The 20,563-nt window shown below is 34.9% G+C and overlaps 2 protein-coding genes across 6 annotated transcripts in view; one reads left to right on the top strand and one right to left on the bottom strand.

The window, feature by feature from the left end:
- LOC116666048 (translation initiation factor IF-2-like) overlaps nt 1-20,563 on the bottom strand; it is a 407,644-nt gene that overhangs the window by 245,329 nt on the left and 141,752 nt on the right. The window lies entirely within an intron of this gene.
- LOC102510255 (zinc finger protein 14 homolog) overlaps nt 1-20,563 on the top strand; it is a 97,248-nt gene that overhangs the window by 53,024 nt on the left and 23,661 nt on the right. For 3 of the 5 annotated variants that reach the window (XR_004322905.1, XR_004322904.1, XR_004322902.1), the window contains 2 exons: nt 4,364-7,757; nt 10,261-14,346. Coding sequence is in view for 1 of the 5 variants with exons in the window: in XM_032488016.1 (XP_032343907.1) it covers nt 4,692-5,709 (1,018 nt within the window). In the remaining 4 variants the exon portion in view is untranslated. Of the gene's footprint in view, nt 1-4,363; nt 7,758-10,260; nt 14,347-20,563 lie in introns of those variants that run through there. The other 2 variants (XR_004322903.1, XM_032488016.1) reach the window with 2 other exon arrangements.

Below are 20,563 nucleotides of genomic sequence, written 5' to 3'. Positions count from 1 at the left end.
ATCTTTTTTTCTCCATCATATTTTATTGTTAAATGTATATATAAAGGCTATTGGTTTTTGTATTTTATACCTACTACCTTATTAAATTCTGTTATCATTTATAGTATTTAAATCTTGTAAGTTTTCCAATGATTCATTCAGATCCTCTGGAAATACAGTTTTACCTCCTTCTTTTAAATTCTACTTCTCTCTCTCTTTTTTTTTTTTTTTTGATATTTAAGTGCCTTGACTAATAACGCCAAAGCTGCTTTTTTGTTACGGTTATGTATATTTTATCAGTTTAGGCAGGTACTTACTCTTGTTTTACTGAGCTATTTTTTTTTTAATCAGGAATGTTTCTTTTTTTTACTGGCCTTTTCAGCATCTATGGAGATGGTCATGTGATTTTTTTTCCTTCTTTCCTCAGCTCTATTAAATATGTTGAATTATCTTAATAGATTTCCCCATACTGGACCACTTTAGCATTCTTTGAATATACAGCACTGGGTCTTTTGGCATGCTGTGTCATTAGATGCTTAGAATTTTTACATTAGTTTTCAGAAAATTGGTATGTAGTTTTCTTTTTATGAACAATATTTATTTAGTATGACATTATTATGTCATGAAATAGTTCTTAGTTCTCAGAGTAAATATAATTTGAATGGCTTATTCTTTACAGCTTTAATAACCTTTTGAAAGCTTTTTTTCCTGGGAGAAGGAGATAGTAAGTCTGACTACATTCTAATCTTTTGAAACATTATATCTCTTCTGTGATCAGTTTTGGTAATTATATTTTCTTAGAAAATTATTCATTTTAGCTATGTTTTAAAACTTACTGGCAAAGTAATCTTTTTTTCAACTATCCTCTGTATTTATTCATGATTATTTTCACTTTGCCATTTCTTTATTTCTATGTCTATGCCTTCTTGCTGTTACTATATTAACTAATAGTTTATCTATTTTGCTGATTGATTTTTTAAAAAGAATTTTGTTTTACTTTGTGTGTTCTTTTTTTTTTTTTTCTAACTATTCTACTTCTGCTTCTATATAGTTAATTTCTTTCTGCTTTGCTTCAGTTTGTTTTTCTAATTTTTTGAGTTGGATTTTTAGTTAATTTTTTCTTTCATTTATACTGTTGATGTATTTAAGTTTTTTATTTTCTTTCAAGCACTGTGGTTACAGTTTTACAGATAATAATTTACTGTAGTTTTTTTTTATTATTACTGTAGTTTTCTTTGAAAAAATACTATTTTGGATCTTATTTTCCTGTCAATCTAAGAGTTATTTAATATAGACTTACAAAATTCTAAGTGGATTTACTTTTTTGTTGTTGTTACTAATTTTCACTTTTAGTAGAAACTATGATTTCAACTTTCTTATATAGACTGTATTGTAATAATTAAAAACTTCATCATTTTTCTCTCTCATACACATCTCATACAGCACTTAAACTCCCCTCTGGCCATTTCTTCCACTGGTTACCATCCTTTGGTTTACTTCCATCATGATTTTTGTTAGCAAGTTCTTCACATTCAAGTTACTGTAAAACCCTTTGACTCTATTAGTGAGTTACTTACATATTACATCTTTTTTTTTTTTTTGCTAAGGATCTCATGAACTTTAATTAAGGCATAAACATGTTTCCCTGAGAGGTCCTTGGTACACATTACTAGGAAATACAGAAATGGCCTTGCCTCTGAGGAGATGGAAGGGAGAAGACTCGAACAAGGGAATGAAGGAACAAAATCCGTTGAGCATTTGTAAAATGGATGAGTAACAGAATAAGCTTAAGGGGAGTTTAAGTAAGTAGAGTTCCTCAGTTACTTTGTTGTGATGTGGAGACAAAGAAGGAGTAAGCCATAGCTATAGAATGGGCACTGTAAAGAATACTGCATAGACAGGGTATAAGCAATGGAAAGGTGTACAGGAATATACAACCACCATTTTTCTTTTATATGTTCTGCTGGGCCAGCTTGGATGAATGAGAAGATGCTTAGTCATTGTAGTGTGAGAGGTTAGAAGCAGAGAAATATATTCAGAGTAGGTATATAACTATGGGAATTAAATGAGTGAAACCTATTATGTGCTTTGGATTTATTATTTAATGGAGAGTGAAGCAGGGATTGTTTCTGCCGTTGACGAGATTTAGGGGTAAGAAAATAAGCAGAATAACAATTGGAAAAATTAATAAATAGATAATTTCAATATAGATCTGTTGATATGTAATATATGCATAATAACAACACAGACATGTGGTTTACACCTGAACAACACAAGGTCTTGGGTGCCACCCCCAGTGCAGGCAAAAATCCACTATAACTTTTGACTCCACCAGAACATAACTAATAGCCTATTGTTGGCAGGAAGCCTTGCCAGTAACACAAATAGTTGATTAACACATATTTTGTATGTTATATATGTTATATGCTGTATTCTTACAATGAAGGTAGCTAGAGAAAAGAAAATGTTATTAAGAAAATCATAAGGAAGAGAAATACATTTACAGTACTGTACTGCATTTATTGATACCATAAGTTTATGTCATTTGTTTATGTAAGATTGTCTGTTAGTACCTACATCAATATTGTCTTATATGATACAAAACACTGTAGATGTTATATACGTATTACTGACACTGGACATTAAAAATGAAAAGATAATGTGAAAAAATCATATTTATTTACAGGTATAATAATTTATGCATTGAAAATGGAGAAGCAGCAATATGATTGCTTTATGGTAGCCTAGTGTAATTGATATGATTGCTTCATGGTAGCATAGTTTATACACTAATGAATGGATTGGCATAAAATTTTTATGGCATACAGTATTACAGTGATATTCATAATACAGTATTGGAAACATTGTTACATTTTAAAAAACCAATTACCTGTGACAATAGGCTGATATGCAGTTTTTCCAATTATAAGAGAGAAGTACATTGTACGGTAATGTAATTCTTTGAAAGCAAAGTTATGTAATAGTAAGAAAAGTAGCACATTATTAATTTGATTGTAAATATCTCTCATCTATGCCTGTGTAAGGATAGGCTGTCCACTTTAGTACAACTCTTGCACACGATGTTCTACACGTATATTTTTGTATGTGTATTGAAAAAAATCCAGGCATCAGTGGACCTGTGCAGTTCAAACCTGTGTTGTTCAAGGGTTAGCTGTATAATAAGGACATAGCTTTAGGTACTGTCAGTAGAGTCAGCAGCCCTTAGAGGAAGTGACTTTTAATCTAAGACCTCAGAGTGAGAAGGAGCCAACCATGCAGAGAGTCCAAACAAAAGATTTGTGGGAAATAGAGCAGACTGAAAAGTCCTAAGAAGTGGAATTAAGTTGGAACATGTTCTAAGATCTGCTAAGAGGCCTCTCCAGGCAGCAGTGGAGAGGGCAGTGATTTGAGATGATGTGTTATAGTTGTCGACTGAACTAAAATCATAGAACGTGAAAGTTGTGGGTCAAGTTTTATTTGGGGGCAAAATGAGGACTATAGCCTTGGAGACAGCATCTCAGATAGCTCTGAGGAACTGCTCCAAAGAGGCAGGGGGAAGCTCAGCATTATATATATGATTTTAGTGAAGAGGGGTACATGCAGTCAAGCACACATTTTAGGCAAAGGCTTGCTTGCTGCTAGTCACGAGTAGCAGGTGTCACTGTTAAGGAATTCAGTGTTTTTCTAAATATGAAGAAACTCAAGAATTTGGGCTCATAAAATCTCCTGAAAATATCTAACTATAAAGTCCTGTTCTGCTAGTTTTCCCAGACACAGAGTTCCTCATTCCTCATCTCCACCCTGAGCTCCTTTCAGGGAGTGTTGGAGGTCAGGGGCTGCAGCGGCTCATGATTTAACCCAAGCAGAGGTAGATGGCAAGTGCCAACGTGATTCAATCTTTGTAGAGGCAGAGGGTGAGTGCCAATTTTTAGTTGGCATAGGCAAGCAGAGGCCTTTTAACAACAAGGAGTTTGATTTTATTCTAAGAATAAGAGAAATTGCTGAAAAAATTTAAGTATGAATTCTCAATCTTTCTTCTCCATCAGCATCTTTATGTGGAGAATATTAAATATAGAACTGCCTGGGACTGTGGAATCTGATTCAAGTGGTTTAGATGGTGTCTAAATCACAGTATTTGTAACAAGCGCCCTGGTGATTCTGATTCACATTTCAACTTGAGAACCACTGACTTAAAATGTTTAGTCACCCTCTCACTTTCTTACACGAACTCGTTTTCCTGGTGTTCCCTTTTGATTTTTTTTTTCCAAATTGTATAACTATTTTTAGAATTTTACTGGTTATTACTTTGTCTTTTATTTCTACTGGACATTTTACTTCTTTTAAAAAAAGAAAACTGCATGTTCGCTCTCTTGTTTTCTGTCAGATTTGGAAACCAGGTATGAGACCAAGAAGTTATCTTCAGAAAATGGTGTTTATGAAATGAACTTAACCCAGTGGAAGATAATGGAAAGAATTAAAAACTGTGGCCTTAAGAGCCTTAGTTTAAAAAATGATTGGGAGTCCAAAAGAAAATTTGAAGGACAAGAGGATTATTTCGGTCAAGTGAAAATTGCATCTCAAAAAGTGTCCTCTTACCAAAAACGCACATCTCTTACTTCACGTCAGAGAATTCATTTTGTTGAGAAACCCTATGAATGTAAGGAATGTGGAAAGGCCTTTAGAGTACGCCAACAACTTACTTTTCATCACAGAATTCATACTGGTGAAAAGCCCTATGAATGTAAGGAATGTGGGATGGCCTTTAGACAGACTGCACATCTTACTCGACATCAGAGACTTCATTCTGGTGAAAAACTCTATGAGTGCAAGGAATGTGGAGAATCTTTCATATGTGGCCCAGACCTTAGAGTACATCAGAAAATTCATATTGGTGAGAAACCCTATGAATGTAAAGAATGTGGGAAGGCGTTCAGAGTTCGTGGACAACTTACTCTCCATCAGAGGATTCATACTGGTGAGAAGCCCTACGTATGTACAGAATGTGGGAAGGCCTTTAGACAGTATGCACACCTTACTCGACATCAGAAGCTTAATATTGCTGACAAACTCTATGAATGTAAAGAATGTGGAAAGGCCTTTCTGTGTGGCTCTGGCCTTAGAGTACATCACAAACTTCACACTGGCGAGAAACCCTATGAATGTAAAGAATGTGGCAAGGCCTTCAGAGTGCGGCAACAGCTGACCCTCCACCAGAGAATTCATACTGGTGAGAAACCCTATGAATGTAAGGAATGTGGAAAGACTTTTAGTCGTGGTTATCATCTTATTCTTCATCACAGAATTCACACTGGTGAGAAACCTTATGAATGTAAAGAATGCTGGAAGGCCTTTAGTCGTTACTCACAACTTATTTCACATCAGAGTATTCATATTGGTGTTAAACCCTATGACTGTAAGGAATGCGGGAAGGCCTTTAGACTGCTCTCACAACTTACACAACATCAGAGTATTCACATTGGTGAGAAGCCGTATAAATGTAAGGAATGCGGAAAGGCCTTTAGACTGCGCCAAAAACTTACTCTACATCAGAGCATTCATACTGGTGAAAAACCCTTTGAATGTAAGGAATGTAGGAAGGCCTTTAGACTTAATTCATCTCTTATTCAACATCTGAGAATTCATTCCGGTGAGAAACCCTATGAATGTAAGGAATGTAAGAAGGCCTTTAGACAACATTCACATCTTACTCATCATCTGAAAATTCATAATGTAAAAATATAAGAAAGCCTTTTCAGTCTTGTGCTGTAGAACAATCTGTGAATGTAGTAATTAGTCCCTTGTGCTTCATACATGCACCTGACTGGGTATAAGGGAGTTTGTAGTGTTAAAAGGATATGTTAATTTAATATATCCCACCCTCACTCAAACCTGAAAATCTTCACATTCATTCTAAAAACTAACCCTATTAATATAACAGATGTGGGGAAGACACTTATCATCTCTATCCCATCACTTTCATACCTGTATTATATTGAACAAGGTGCTTAACTGCTCTGGTTATAATTTCTTCATTTATAAAACAATATAACACGGTGGCAGAGCAAAGATTGCCGCAAATTCTTTGACACGCCTCCCATCAAGAGGTGGAATCCATATCCTTTCCCCGCTTGAATCTGGGCAGACTGTGACTGCTTTGACCAGTAGAGTTGTGGAAGTACTGCTGTGCTAATTTCTGGACTGGCAGATTTTGCCTCATTTCTTGGAATACTCTGTCAACATCAGATCCTGACCTGGTCAGGCTACTCTGCTGAAGAGACCACATGGAAAGGCCCTGCAACTACACAGAGAGGCAGAGGGAGAGGCACTCTGCTATGCCGAGTCTTCCAGACATGCCCACCGAGACACCAGACATTTGAGTGAAATAATTGTGGATCCTCCAGACCAGGCATCAGCTGAATGCACTGACTGACCTCAGTTGATGCCATACAGAGGAGAAAAATGGACCAACTGAGCCCCTGCCCAAATTCCTGACCTGCAAAATCATGGGATACAATAAAATGGTTGTTGTTTTAAGCCATTAAATTTTGGTTTATTATTATCATCATGAATATTACTCTCTTGAAAACTCATATGAAAGACTAAGGGCACAGTGAACATAGAAATGCCTTCCACCAACACTCATCCCTTATTGAACGTCAGGTAATTTACTCTTGTTAAAATAGTAAAAGATGTTCTTTTTCAGTTCATAAAGAAGAAGATACTCTACAATCTATGCTCTCTGACCTCAGTATAAATTTAAAGTTAACAAAGGATAAGATAAAAAAAAACTATTTGGAAATTACAAATCCACCTATATTATAAAACCTGGAGTGATTTTTTAAAATCCATTGTCGCCTTTTTTTTTAATGCTTACATTGTCCTGTCTTTGATGAGTGGGAATCCCCTCAATTTGGATCCTGTGTCCTTTTGTCATGATTACTATAGTCTTTGATAGCTGCTTCTTTTTTCTGACCAAATGTATTGGTCAGCTACAGAGCATATTAGGGCATTTATTAATAAGGAAATGGGGAAAATGTAGCTTTTATCTTACTTTTCCTTTATGAAACTATGTTTCAAGACAACCAAAAGCTGGTGAAAGAAAGTTCTTTATTAGAGAATTCTGGCTAATAAAGATCAAAGGAATCAAAAAAATCACACTTTTTATTTATGAAATAATAGATCTTGGTGATAACGATGAATGTGAAGACCATCCATTAGGTGAAAGATTATAGGAAGCTTTTGATGGATAGAGCAGAATGACAACCCACTAATCTATATTAACATCTCTAAATTAAATCAGTGAGGCTGTGTGTTTATCTTGACATAATGCAATGGATGTATACTACCTGTGGAGTATTCTTGCCCAAAATACTGATCCAGAAGTGTAATTTAGTCTCTAAATCTACCAGTTTACAGGAAACTTAGGGAATAAATGAACAAAGTAATGACACAAAGAAGCAAACAACCAAATCCAGAGTGTGGGAAATTTCACAGACTAAAAAGCCTTGTTTCTTAACCAATATATATCAAGACATTAGAAATAGAATTTATAGAGACTTAAGAGACATATGAATTAAATAGTGTGTGGAATGTGTTGACATCCTTTTGTTAAAATGTACCCAGGATTTGTCTTAATCAGGTGCGGTAAGACACACAGATGTGGAAATGACTGTCACGAAGGAAGAAGCTTATATTGGAAGATTTCTAGAAGAAACAGGAGGCACTGCATGCACACAGGTCCACATGGAGGAAGCACCCGGTCCTGTTAGGAGGCACAGGTGGGAGAGGGTGTGACTCAGAACCTTTACTGAAGTTTTCCCAGCAGGGAATAGGCACATGGTGCCAGGTAGGTCCCCCGAGCAAGTTTAGGACTGGTTAGTTTGAACAGTTTTGTTGAGCTCTGATACAGGAGTGGTCTTTAGTTGTCCAGTACTTGGCCCTGGGGTGATTTAGGCTAGGAGGAATATTGGCTTGGTATGTGAGAGTCGGTTAAAGGAGATATTTTGGGGTGTGGACTTTGGATTGATTGGTTTGTATATCACAACGCATGGTCACAGGGGAGTCATTTGCCAAGGAATTTTCTATCCCTGGGAGGGGTAGTCGCTCCAAGATCAAGTCCCCAAATGTCTGAGCATCAAAAATACAGAAAATAAGAAAATACAGTTAGTACAATCCTGATTTGGACAAATAAATGAAAAAAATTTTTCCATTATTTTAAAAAGGTAAACTTAGAATGGGTATTAAATTATATTAAATAATTATTATTCATTCGTTAGACATGATGACATGGTTGTGGGGTTTGTATGTGTGTATAAATCCTTACGCGTTAGAGATCTGTAGTGTAATATTCAAGGATGAAATTGTCGTGTACTTTTTAAATTTGCTTTATAATACTGAAGAAAAAAAGTGAGAAGGATAGATGAAACAAGATTGGCAAAATATTGCTAAGTGGTGAAGCTGGATAATGGGTACATAGGGTTCATTGTACTATTCTTACTACCTTTGCATATATTTGAAAACTTCCATAATATAGCTTTTTTAAAGTAGAAAATCTGAAATTTTAGACCGCTTAGTGATAAATAATAATGTGATGCCTACAAATAAGAATTTGTGGGAAGTCACCAAAGCTCTACTTAGTAGAAAATTAATATTCATGCATTTAGAAAACCTGGATAGAGAAGGTTCACTACTCTGTCCCCACATCTACATTGCCTGCCACACAACAGGCAATTGATAAGTGTGTTGAAAAAAAAAAAAACTCAAAATTTTTTTTTAATTAAGATAAGCAACAGGAAGTAACTCATACAATAAAAGTAAAAATACAATTTTAAAAAGTAAAATTGCCTAATTACTTCCCCCCAAAATAAAAAAGTAAAAATCGAATAGTTAATAAAACAGTAGATTTTATACCAATATAGAATTGGTAGTTATTATTGAGGAAAAAAAGATGATTCAGTTATAGCATTATGTATGGGAATAGTAAAATAGCTACATATATCAAGGAGATTTAAAATTTTTTTAATTTATAGATGTATTACTATATATGCATTTCAATATGAGTAAAAATATAGAGGATGAGTTATCTAGGGAAACCTAAATGATCCAAGTTGACTAAGATACTATAGATCTGACCAAGCATAGATATTATATTTTATTTATTTTATATTTTAATTTATAATTTATAGATTTTAGATTTATAATCTATGAGAGCTGCAAACAAAGGGAAAATGTATGTAGTTATGCTCTTGTTTTTTAGAAACTAGACTCAATAGTTTTACACCAATAAAATTTTAAAGAACAGGTAACTTCTAACAAAATTTTACCAGATTATTCTATAAGGCAAATATCCCAATAATAAAATTAGATGAGGATATTCCTAAAAAGCAAAATCTAGACCAGTATCATTTAAGATACATGCAGACATTCCAAATAAAATTCAGTACATTGAACTCAATAGTCTAATAAAACAATTATAAAACATAAAATGATTTAGCAGGAATATCCAGGGGCCTGACCTGTTGTGATTATTAGGTACCAAGATTTTAGGTTTCTAACTTAAGCAATGTAACAATGTTGGGGAAAATGACCTGATCTAGCCCCAGTGTCTTTTAGGTTATTTCTCTTCTTAATTCTCATTTATTTTAACCTCATCAATTTTATAAAAAGAATGAACAAATAAGTGAAAAATAGGTATTTAGTGCTTAAAAATTACTACCTTCCACAGAAGAAAAATTAGTATTGCCACAACACTTTGTTTTCAACCAGATTAGTGTTACTGTCATACATTGACTTGTGCCTCTAAAGTCCATTTTGCTCAGAGTGGGCAGATTGGGCAGAAGTCACTGAATAATCATTCACCATCTAGAATAATCATTCACCATCTAGAACAGTACGTCTTTCCCACTCATGATGTCAAATTGCTTTTAATTTGTGAGTAGTACACAGTGTTTACACAAAATTGTAATACCTACAAGTATTTTAAGTGCTATGATAAAATTAGTTTTTGCTAGTAGGTCAATGTGTTTTTCCTCCCTGGTAACATTTTCTTGTTAACAGAAGTCTTCTGAGGACAGTGCATTAACTCAGAATTTCTTAAAGTATGTTCCTCAAAACACCAGTACTTAGTGGTTCTTGAAGAAAATGACTTTGTGGTCAAACAAGCATGAGAGAGCTCTGTATTCTATATTTCTTGGGGGGAAAAATTCACACTAGTGCTTATCAAAAGACTATCAAAAAAGTTTCATTTTTATCTAACCCAGTGTATCTCATACTTCACTATAGAGCCCCCATTGCCATTTCCTACTGCAGATGTAATTCCACTTTAGAAGATGTTGCTGTAACCAAAAAGAAGTGGCTTCGAGGATGGCGATGTCAGCATTATGGTAGGTGTATGGTTATCTGTGTGGTGAGGAAAGTGACTCATCAGCTGTTTGCTTTTTTTGGATTTAATATGATGCTCTTCAACAGAATAGAACCCCCCTGGCCCTATTTTTTGTATGAATACATCATATGTATTTAGGCCTTTTATTGGTCAATATTTAAGTTAGATATAATTTCTCACTGAAAAATTTCTTAGTGAATATTTGAGTTTTTTGCTGCACATAAGCAGGGTTTCTCTGAGGTATTTATCAAAAGATCAGATTGGTAAGTCGCGGATCATGTTCACTTTCAACCTCAGTACATACTGCTGTGGAAGAGGAGAACATCATTATGTCGCCAGTTTACAACTCCTTCAACCAGTGAAATGTTACTTCCTTTTATCCTCACTTCTGGTATGTGCTTTAATATCTTCCTGGTAAATAGTGAGTTGAGCATCTTTTCACATCTGTTTATTGCTAAGTACTGTAGCTTGCCAATTCATATATATTGCCCATATTCCTTTTTTAGAAAACATTCATATAAAAATCGTGGGATTCTTAAACATAACATTCTAGATAGTAAACCTAGTAGAATGATGGACTTAGCTTCTCCCAGATTGTGGCTTATTTCTGTATTTATTGTAATATTGTTATATTAAAACTTTATGGATGCAGTTACAGCTTTCATTATTACCCAATAACCTTTTAAATTTTTTTTTTACCAGACTTGATTTTTTTAGGCAATTAGTTATGTGAGCTGCAAACAGATGTGATATTTTTCTTGAGTACTTATAGTGATTATTTTATTATTATTGCAGTAGAAACAATTTCCAGAACCAGATTTAGGATTCATGGTGATAGCAGGCATCTAATTGTTTTTCCCAGCTTAATGGAAATCACTTAATATAATGTTTGCTCTATGTTTGAGGTTAACAGACATTGTGTGGTTCACTTGTTTCTTTCAGTCCCTATTGAACTTTATTAAAAATGCCTGCTAAGTATTGTCAGATGCCTTTTGCCACATTGATATATTTTTCTTCTTGAATTTGCTAATGTGATAAGGTATACTTTGGTCATTAAGGCAATATATTGATGTGAAATGAACAAGTAGACCAGTAGAACAAAATAAAGAGCCCTGTAATAGACCTACATATATATGGTCATCTGATTTATGACAAAGGTTCCTTTGCAGTGTGGTTGCAGAGGAGGTGATGGTCTTTTCAATAAGTAGCACTGGGTCAATGGCATATCCATATTGATAATAATTAATCTAGGCTCGTACCTTATACTTCACATAAATCAATTCCAGATATGTTAATGATGTAATTGTAGAAGATAAAACAAAACCTTTAGAAGAAAACATAGAATATCTTTCTAGCCTTGGGTCAGCCAAGATTTCTTAACACAAAATCACTACCCGTGTGAAGAAAAAATAGTAAATTTTACTATATTAAATTTAAAGATCTTTTTCACCAAAAGACACCGTTAAGAAAATGAAAAGAGAAGCCACAGAGTGGGAGAATATATTCACAATACATATATTTGACCAAGAATTCATCCAGAGTATATAAAGGACCACTACAGATCAATAAATGGCAAACAATCAAATAGGATATGGGGAAAAACTCAAATAAGCATTCAAAAAAATGGATATTCAGGTAGCCAATAAAGACATCAGAAGGCGCTCAAGTTCATTAATTATCAAGAAAATGGAAGAATGAAAACCACAGTGTGATATGACTGCCCCCACCAGAGTAACTAATGAAAAAACTGCATGCAGCGTGTATACCTGCAGTGTGCCACGGTGTGCTCTGCCTGTTGATGATATGCTAATGAATATTAAAGACAAGATCCCCAGTCTCCAGGAGAATCTGGAAAGCAGACAACCAGAGAATACCTAACTAAGATAACTTCAGATATTGATAAGCCTCGTGAAGAAAAAGGATACTGGGAAGGAGAATTTTACTGGAGGTGGACAATTCAATCGATCTTTTCATCTGAAGGATATACATTATCCATAGTGGTTGCAATACAGGTTTTATGTGTTAGCCAGGCTAACACTGAAAAAGAAAAAGTACAAAGGGGTACTAGTCCAACCAGATAATTAAAAATACTATAAATTCCCTATAATCAAAGCAATGTGATATTCCTGCATGAACAGACCAGTGGAATACAACAAAATTCCATAATTAGACCCAAATGTATAGGGGAATTTTAGTACAGGAAAGGATAAGGGAAGTGACATTTCTTCTATATTTTTCTGTAGTTTTTACTTTGGGGACCATGTTAATATTTTACAGATTTTAAAAGTCAGTAACAGAAGAGAGACCCTAAATTGGAATATAAGCAAAAATAAACATTTCCTTCACATTAAAGGGGAAAAAAAGACTAATGCAAGCAACTTTTGAGGACAATTTGACCATATTCCCACAGGCTAAAAACAGAAAGGAAAAACAAAAAAAACACCTGGAAATGAATAATTAACTCTAGTTAGTAGGATTGATTTACACAATGATATGGATTAGCAATTCCGAAACTGCTTCTTCATGTATTCTAAAATAGTCCAAAAAGTAACTGTAATATGGGAGTAGGTAAATATAACAGGAGCCAAGTTTATCATTGCTGGAGTAAGGAGTTACAACATGGAGAAGAGGAGGTTACAATGAACCCTGTGGAATTGGATTGCAGCTTGAAGTATTACTACAAAGTCATGCTTTTTAAAAATAGGTAAATATAGAAATACATATATTTCTGTGTGTGTATGTATGTCCCCGTAGCAGAGAGGACATAGAAGCAATTATATCCCAGTAGCAATGAGAATAACCAGCACCCAGATCCAAGGAATCAGGGCTCCTCAGACAAATAGCATTAAAAAACTGAGCAGAGAAAGCACAGGATGAGGTTTGGAACATTTTGTAGGGGCAGAAAGTAAGGAAGTGTTAAAAAAAAAAATGATTGAACTATGTCAAAAGGTCACAGTGTCAGTCTGGAGTTCTCACTGGCCAAATCTGGACAATATGAGCATTAAAATAGCTCAAGACAGTAGCAGATTGAGTAAAATCATTGAATCAGTGACTGAGATAAAAATTTATGAAACATGCTTTATAGTAGAATGCTGACTTATTAGTGTAGAAAGAACAGTGAAATTACAAAATCACCATCAATCAACCATCACAGTAATTGATTCTGGTAAGAATCATCAATGTATGCTAAAACAAGTGGGTGAAAATTTGATGAGAAACAGTTTGATAACATCTTAAAGTCTCTCCGCACCAGTATTACTTACAAAGGGAAAAACAGTAACATTACAGTGAAGAAACCTGGCAGACACCACCTTTACCAGTAATCGAAGTGAACATAACCAGTGTGGCACAAAATGACATCTGGTACCTCCTGTTACAATGCACTGAGAAGAACAGAACACCTCCTGTGATATTCCTGCCAAAGGGCATAACCAGAATCTAATCATAAAGAAATAACAGAAAAATGCAAATTGAGCAATGGTTCTATAGAATAACTGGCCTGTACTAGTCAAAAATGTCAAGGTCAAGAAAGACAAAGCTTGAGGAATTGTTTCAGGTTAAGGGGACTAAAGAGACATGGCAATTAAGTGTAACACATGACCCTGGACCAGAAAAATTGTTTTCTATAATGGCTTTATTGGAACAATTGTGAATTTGAATAAGGTAAATACTAAAAGTACTGTTTCAGTATAAATTTCATAATTTTGAGTGTCGTAATTATGGAGATTATGGGAGAGAGTGCCTTTGCATTTGGGATGTGTACACTGAAGCATTCATGGGTAAAGGAGCCTTATGTGTGCAACTGACTTCTGAATTAAATTCTAATTGTTCAGGAAAAAAATAGAATCATAAAATAAATGCAGTAAATGTTAGCATTTATAAAAATCTATACGAAGAGTATACAGGAATTCTTTGTGCTGTTCTTGCAGCTTTTCCCTACATTTGATATTACTTCAAAATAAAAAATTTAAATAATGAAGAAAACAAGCTTGCATTTTGCCTCCTTCATTAATTGCTCTGTGATGTTGGACAGGTTTCGTCACCTCTCTGTTTCTGTGTCTGTCGCATGAGGATCAAAATAGTACCCACATGATGAGGCTGTTAGGAGGAATAATAAATTCATGTAACATTCTTAAAACTAGGCCCGGTAAAAAGAAAGAGTACTTAAAATTTTAGCTTTCATAATTTTTACTTGAAAATTTGTCTTTTTTTACCTCCAAGAAATTTTTTTTGTCTTTTTCTTTTCTTAAAATTTCTTTTTCTTCCTTATTATTGGTTTCTCCTTCTATACTTCCTATTAGAACTGATATTACAATTTCTGGCACTGCCTTTCACATAATCATTTTCTGTCATGTTTTCCATTTTTATTATTTTGTACAGAATTTTGGGAGAAACTCTAATCTTGATTTTTCTATTGTTACAGTCACTCTTCCACTTATTTACAGTTCTACTCTTCAGCCAAGCTATTGAGTTATTTACTTCATGAGTTTAATCTCCATGAAAGCAGATTGGTTTAAAAAAAAAAAAAAAAAAAGCTTAACCTGGTTTTACGCATACTTTTTTTTCTAGTGTTTCAGTGAATGGAGACTGAGGTAGGGTGGGAGATACAGAGGCCTAATTGAGTTTTAAAGGCTTTGTTCTAAGCTCCGGCCACTTTTCTACCATGGGGATCCTTAAAACACTCCAGTATCATATAAATCTCACTTTTCATCTGTTACTTTTGTGTGTGTGTGTGTGTGTATTTATATTTATATTTATTTATTGAAGTATAGTCAGTTTACAATGTTGTGTCAATTTCTGGTGTACAGCGTCATTTTGTTATTTCTTAATTTAAAAGGTCAAATGCAAGTTTCCTGTACCCATTATCTTGTTCTATAGACTCATACTTTATTTTAAATAAGCCTTTTCTTTTAGAATGGTTTTAGATTTACAGAAAAATTGCAGAAATAGTTCAGAGTTCCCAAATAATGAGCACCCCGTTTCCCCTTTTGTTAACATCTTACATTACTGTGGTACGTTTGTATATTATTATTAACTAAAGCCCATACTCTGGTCAAATTTCCTTAGTTTTTACATAATGCTTTTCTGTTCCAGAATCCTATCTAGGATACCACATCACATTTAGTCTTCTATGTCCTTGTTTGTGCTCCTCAAGACTGTGACAGTTTCTCAGAGTTTCCTAGTTGTTAATGTACTTGACAGTTTTGAGGAGTACTCGTCAGTCATTTTATAGAATGTCCCTGAATTTGTGATTATCTAATGTTTTTCTCCTAGTTAGACTGGGGGTTTGAATCTTGAGGAAGGAAGACCACATTAACTGCCATTCTTAACATCATGTTAGAGGTACATGCTAACAACATAACTTATCAGTGATGCTATTAACCTTGAATACCTAGCTCAGGTAGTGTTTTCCAGATTTCTCCACTGTGCAATTACTCTTCCCCTCTTTCCATGCTACACTCTTTGGAAGGAAGTCACTATGCACAGCCCACACTTTAGGGATGGGGAGTAATGCTCCGACTACTTGAGGGGGGGTAGTCCACACAAATTATTTAGAATTATTCTGTATGGGAGGTTTGTTCATTCTCCCCCATTTATTTATTCAACCATTTATTTCGTGTCAGGATGGATTCATGGATATTTGTTTTCTACTTTGGGTTATAATCCAATACCATGTTTTTATGTTTTTGTTTATGTTTCTTAAATTGTTCCTGCTTTGGCTATTGTGAGCTCTTTCAGTTGGCTCCTGTGTCCCTTTGACATACCCCCCCCCCCCCATCATTTTGTTTTTTGAGCACTTCCTTTACTTTCCGGTACTACAAGACATCCCAGGCTCGTCTTGTGTATTTCCTGCCCAACCCTAGAATCAGCCATTTCTTCAAGGAGCTCTGGTTCCTGTCAACCTAAATAAACCTAGGAGGCAATAATCAAGCAAAAAAAAAAAAAAAAAAAAGATTATTTTGGATCAAAGAATTGCAATTGGAGGCACACAGATTCTAGTAGCAACCCAAACGGTGTCCCACTAACTAGGGAGTAAAATTCAGGGGCTTGGTTTACAGACTCTTAATTGGAGTTGGAGGCAGAAGCTAGTTTTGGCTAAACTTGAGTGTAAGGCTATCACCAGTAGGAGGAAAAAGTACATTTCTGTGACAAATTGCATGTGTTCTTGAAGAGTCCTTGGCATATTTGTGGTTTGGCCCAGTTCAAAAGTTCTGGTTCTGTCTGGTGAGGATGTACATAAGGTCCACCTCCTAATGGCCTTCTGGCTCCATTTTAAAACCCCTTGACGTAAGTGACTCCATTTTATTTAACATTTCACACTTCTTTCATTGTTGAATGGTATTAGAAACGAAGAGCTGGGCACAGGGATTGCTTCTAAGCCCTCTCAGCAGACAGAGCTAGAAAATATATTTGTGTGTACTAACCTAAGTATATATACAAATCTATAATTATTTATATATGGGTGTGTTCATATATATTAAGCCAAATATGAATTCATATTGATTTGTCTGACTCTAATCCAATAACAAATAGTTCATTTTGCCTTCTGTGATATTGTGATTTTTTTTAACTTTTATTATTTTTTTAATTGAAGTATAATCGGTTTACAATGTTGGGCTAATTTCTGGTGTACTACATAGTGATTCAGTTATACATATATACATACATATTCCTTTTTATACTCTTTTTCATTATAGTGTGATATTGTTATTTATAATAAGATATATATATATTTGGTCTTACCCTCCATTCCTGGCACTGAGCTCCTAAAACGCTCAAAATTTCCTAGGTGATGAGAGTGATAAAGGTGTGTTTTGTTATGTTAAGGAAGTGACCTTTGGAAAGCACCTAAGGATGAGAACTTGTTGCCGGTGGAGCCAGGCTGGTGCTATCTCTGGGTAGATAGTATCAGAAGTGAGTTGAACTGTATGTCTACCTGATGTCCAAAAATTGCTTGGTGGTGTGTGGAAAACCCTACACACACATAGTTGGTAACCAGGACCCTCTTACCTTCCCCCTTGGTGGTCTGGAACCTCCTATTCCAAGACTGAGGAACCTAGCTTTCATTGTCTTTCATCCATTGATTTATTTGTTAATATCCATGTACATGTAGTGGTTTCAAAATTGTTTACCCGTACACCATTTATGTGCATTTGTCGTTAGACTTACAGTTTTTACTCATTCCCAAAGTTACTTAGGTCAGCCTCTTTCCCCCCACCCATACTCTTCAGTGAGGTTTATCATACATTTTTAATACAGTTGGATTATTTTGTCATTGTCTAAATCCCATCCTAAGATCCCTCAGTATCAACTTCCTAAATGAATTTTTTTAACATGTAAACATTAAAGTTCACTATTTTGCTGTGATGATCTGTGGATTTAGACAAACGCATAGTGTTATATATCCACTACTACAGTAACATGCAGAATAGTTTCACCACTCCAAAAAAGTCCCTGTGCTTCACATGTTCAACTCTCCCAAATCCCTAACCCTCTGGCAATCAGTGAACTGTTTTATGTCTTTATAGTTTGCCTTTTTCAGAATGTCATATAAATGGAATCATAGAGTATGTAGCCTTTTTCAGACTAGTACCCATGTGAGACAGGAGCGCTTGCTTCTCCTCTCTCTGCTCTCTGTCATGTGAAGATGAGACAAGATGACCATCTGCAATCCAGGAAGCCAGCTTTCACCAAATACCGAAGCTGCCTGCACCTTGATCTTGATCTGCCAGCTAGCCTCCAGAACTGTGAGAAATAAATACTTGTTGTTTAAGCCACCCAGTCTATCCTAACTTGTTGTAGCAGCCCAGACTAAGATAGTAGTGATATCTCACTGCTGTTTTAATTAGCAATTCCCCAATGACAAATGATGTTGAGAATATTTTCATATCCTTATTTGCCATCTGTAGATCTTCTTTGGTGAGGTGTATGCTCAAAGCTTTTGCCAATTTTTAAAATGGGTTATTTTCTTATTGTTGAGTTTTAAGATTTTAAAAAATATATTCTGGATACAAATCTTTCATTAGATAAGTATTTGCAAATGTTTTCTTCCAGTCTATGGCTTGTTTTTTCATTCTCTTTGTGTCTTTCACCCAAGTGGTTTTTTATTTTCAATAAGGTCTAACTTACTGATTTTTTTCTTTAACTTTAACTGATTATGCTTTTGTTGTATATAAAAACTCATCGACCATCCCAAAGTCCCACAGATTTTCTCTTATTTTTTTTCTTAAAGTTTTATAGTTTTGTGTTATATGCTTAGGGCTATGATCCATTTTTAGTTTATTTCTGTGTAAAGTGTAAGGTCTGTGTTAAGGTTTTGTGTTATTTTGCTTTTTGTTCTTTTTGTATATGGGCATCCAGTTGTTCTGCACCATTTGTTGAAAAGGTTATCCTTTCTCCATTGCATTTCCTTTACTCCTTTGTCAAAGATTAATTGACTCTGTTTGTGTGGGTCTATTACTGGGCTCTCTCCTCTGTTCCACTGATATTGTATGTAGTCTTTTACTGATACCATGCTGTTTTGATTGCTGTGACATTATAGAAGTCTTGAAATCAGTAATATGAGGTCTCCAAACATTATCTTTTTATATAACTCCATAGTTTTGGTTGGAATATATATGTCTCTTGAAATAAAATCATACTTGTCCTTTAAGATTCACTTCAAACATAAGGTCTAGAAGCCATTTATCCATCATTTGAATTCTCTTGCATCCTGTACTTAACTTGATTATTGCACTTAATGCTATACGAGTATAATCTCCTTCTGTAATTTTTATGCCCAGAATCTACCAGTGTTACCAAAGTAATCAAGAAATATCTGCTGAAAAAAAAAAAGAAATATCTGCTGTACTCAATGGAACAAACTGATATCTGAATTGTCTATGTAAACATTCTCACCCAATAGTTGGTTATACTATATACTCAAACCTTAAAAGGAGATTTTTACACCCTAGTGTCTCCATGTGTTCATTTTTCATACATTTAAGCACTTGATATTTTCCAGGAACTGGGTGAGATGCTGCTGAGATGGTGAGTACAAGAGTCCTGATCAAGTCAGTCTTGTCAGTCCAATTTTGTAGTTAACACATTATATCAAAATAGTCATTTTTCAGTTCTTGGCTGTGAGCTCATTGAGGGTAGTAACTGGTTTTATTGTGTGATTTTACTTATTAATTAATATACCTGACGCATAATATTGCCTGACCTATGGTGTGATAAGTATTTGGTGAATAGATTTTGAAGGACTTTTGTTTCAGTTAAATGTGACTATAAGAAAGCATTAACATTCTAAAAGTAACACCTAAAGACAGGGTGGTACCAAAAGCCTAATTATATCATTACAATAAAAGAAAAATGAAGCTATCGTAAATTAACAAAAGTAAAATACAATCATTGCAGGATGGTTTCACTTTTCCACTGAGATGCATGAAACTGCAGATTCTTTTTCTTGAATCCAGTCAAGTACATCATAAGCACTGTAATAAAAGCAGTGTATTCCTAAATGCTAGACAGGTCAAATGTGCTAAGAACTTAATTAATTCACTTGCTTAAGATTGTGAACTAGCACAGGATGGTGGTTCGGTCTCCAACCAACACTCCTAGTGAACTAGAAATCCAAAAGAGGTATGGATTCCAGGGATTAAAACATTTAAATTAGCTCCTGACCATGATGGAGTAACTGATATCAGGCTGGTTTTCTTGCCAAAAACAATCATTAGTTTACTGGGCAAAATATGAGGCAATGGTTTTCAAACACTGGACAACAGGCAGCAGGACTATGATCACTGATAGAAGAGAAGAACATGAAGCCCATGATTGTCTCTGCTTTCTGCCTAGGGCTACTGTCCGGAATATGATATGCAGTGGTATAGCTCAAGTAAACTCAGAGTCTCATTGGGCTGTAGAGGCTAAGAATAGAGTTTGGGGATGCTAAGTGGCTGGAATTTGTAGGGTAGGGTCAAGACAATAGTTTTCTGCAAAGAAGGAGCCGCATAACTCCTCGCATAGGGATCTCCTTAAATTTTTAATTAATACTAAGCTGTGCACATACAGGGAGAGACTCCATAAAGCCTAGCAGAGACCAGCTTTGGGGAGCTAAGACCTCAACAAAGATTCTAGAAGTCATACAGTGTTGGGAGAGAGAAAATTCCAAACATTCAGAGTGGACAGACACTTCTGAATATCCTGGTAGTCAGCTGACAC

The sequence above is a fragment of the Camelus ferus genome, chromosome 9, assembly GCF_009834535.1.
Source record: "Camelus ferus isolate YT-003-E chromosome 9, BCGSAC_Cfer_1.0, whole genome shotgun sequence".
Classification (NCBI taxonomy): domain Eukaryota; kingdom Metazoa; phylum Chordata; class Mammalia; order Artiodactyla; family Camelidae; genus Camelus; species Camelus ferus.
The sequence above is the reverse complement of the archived record's forward strand: the minus strand, read 5'-3'. Positions and strand labels throughout refer to the sequence as shown.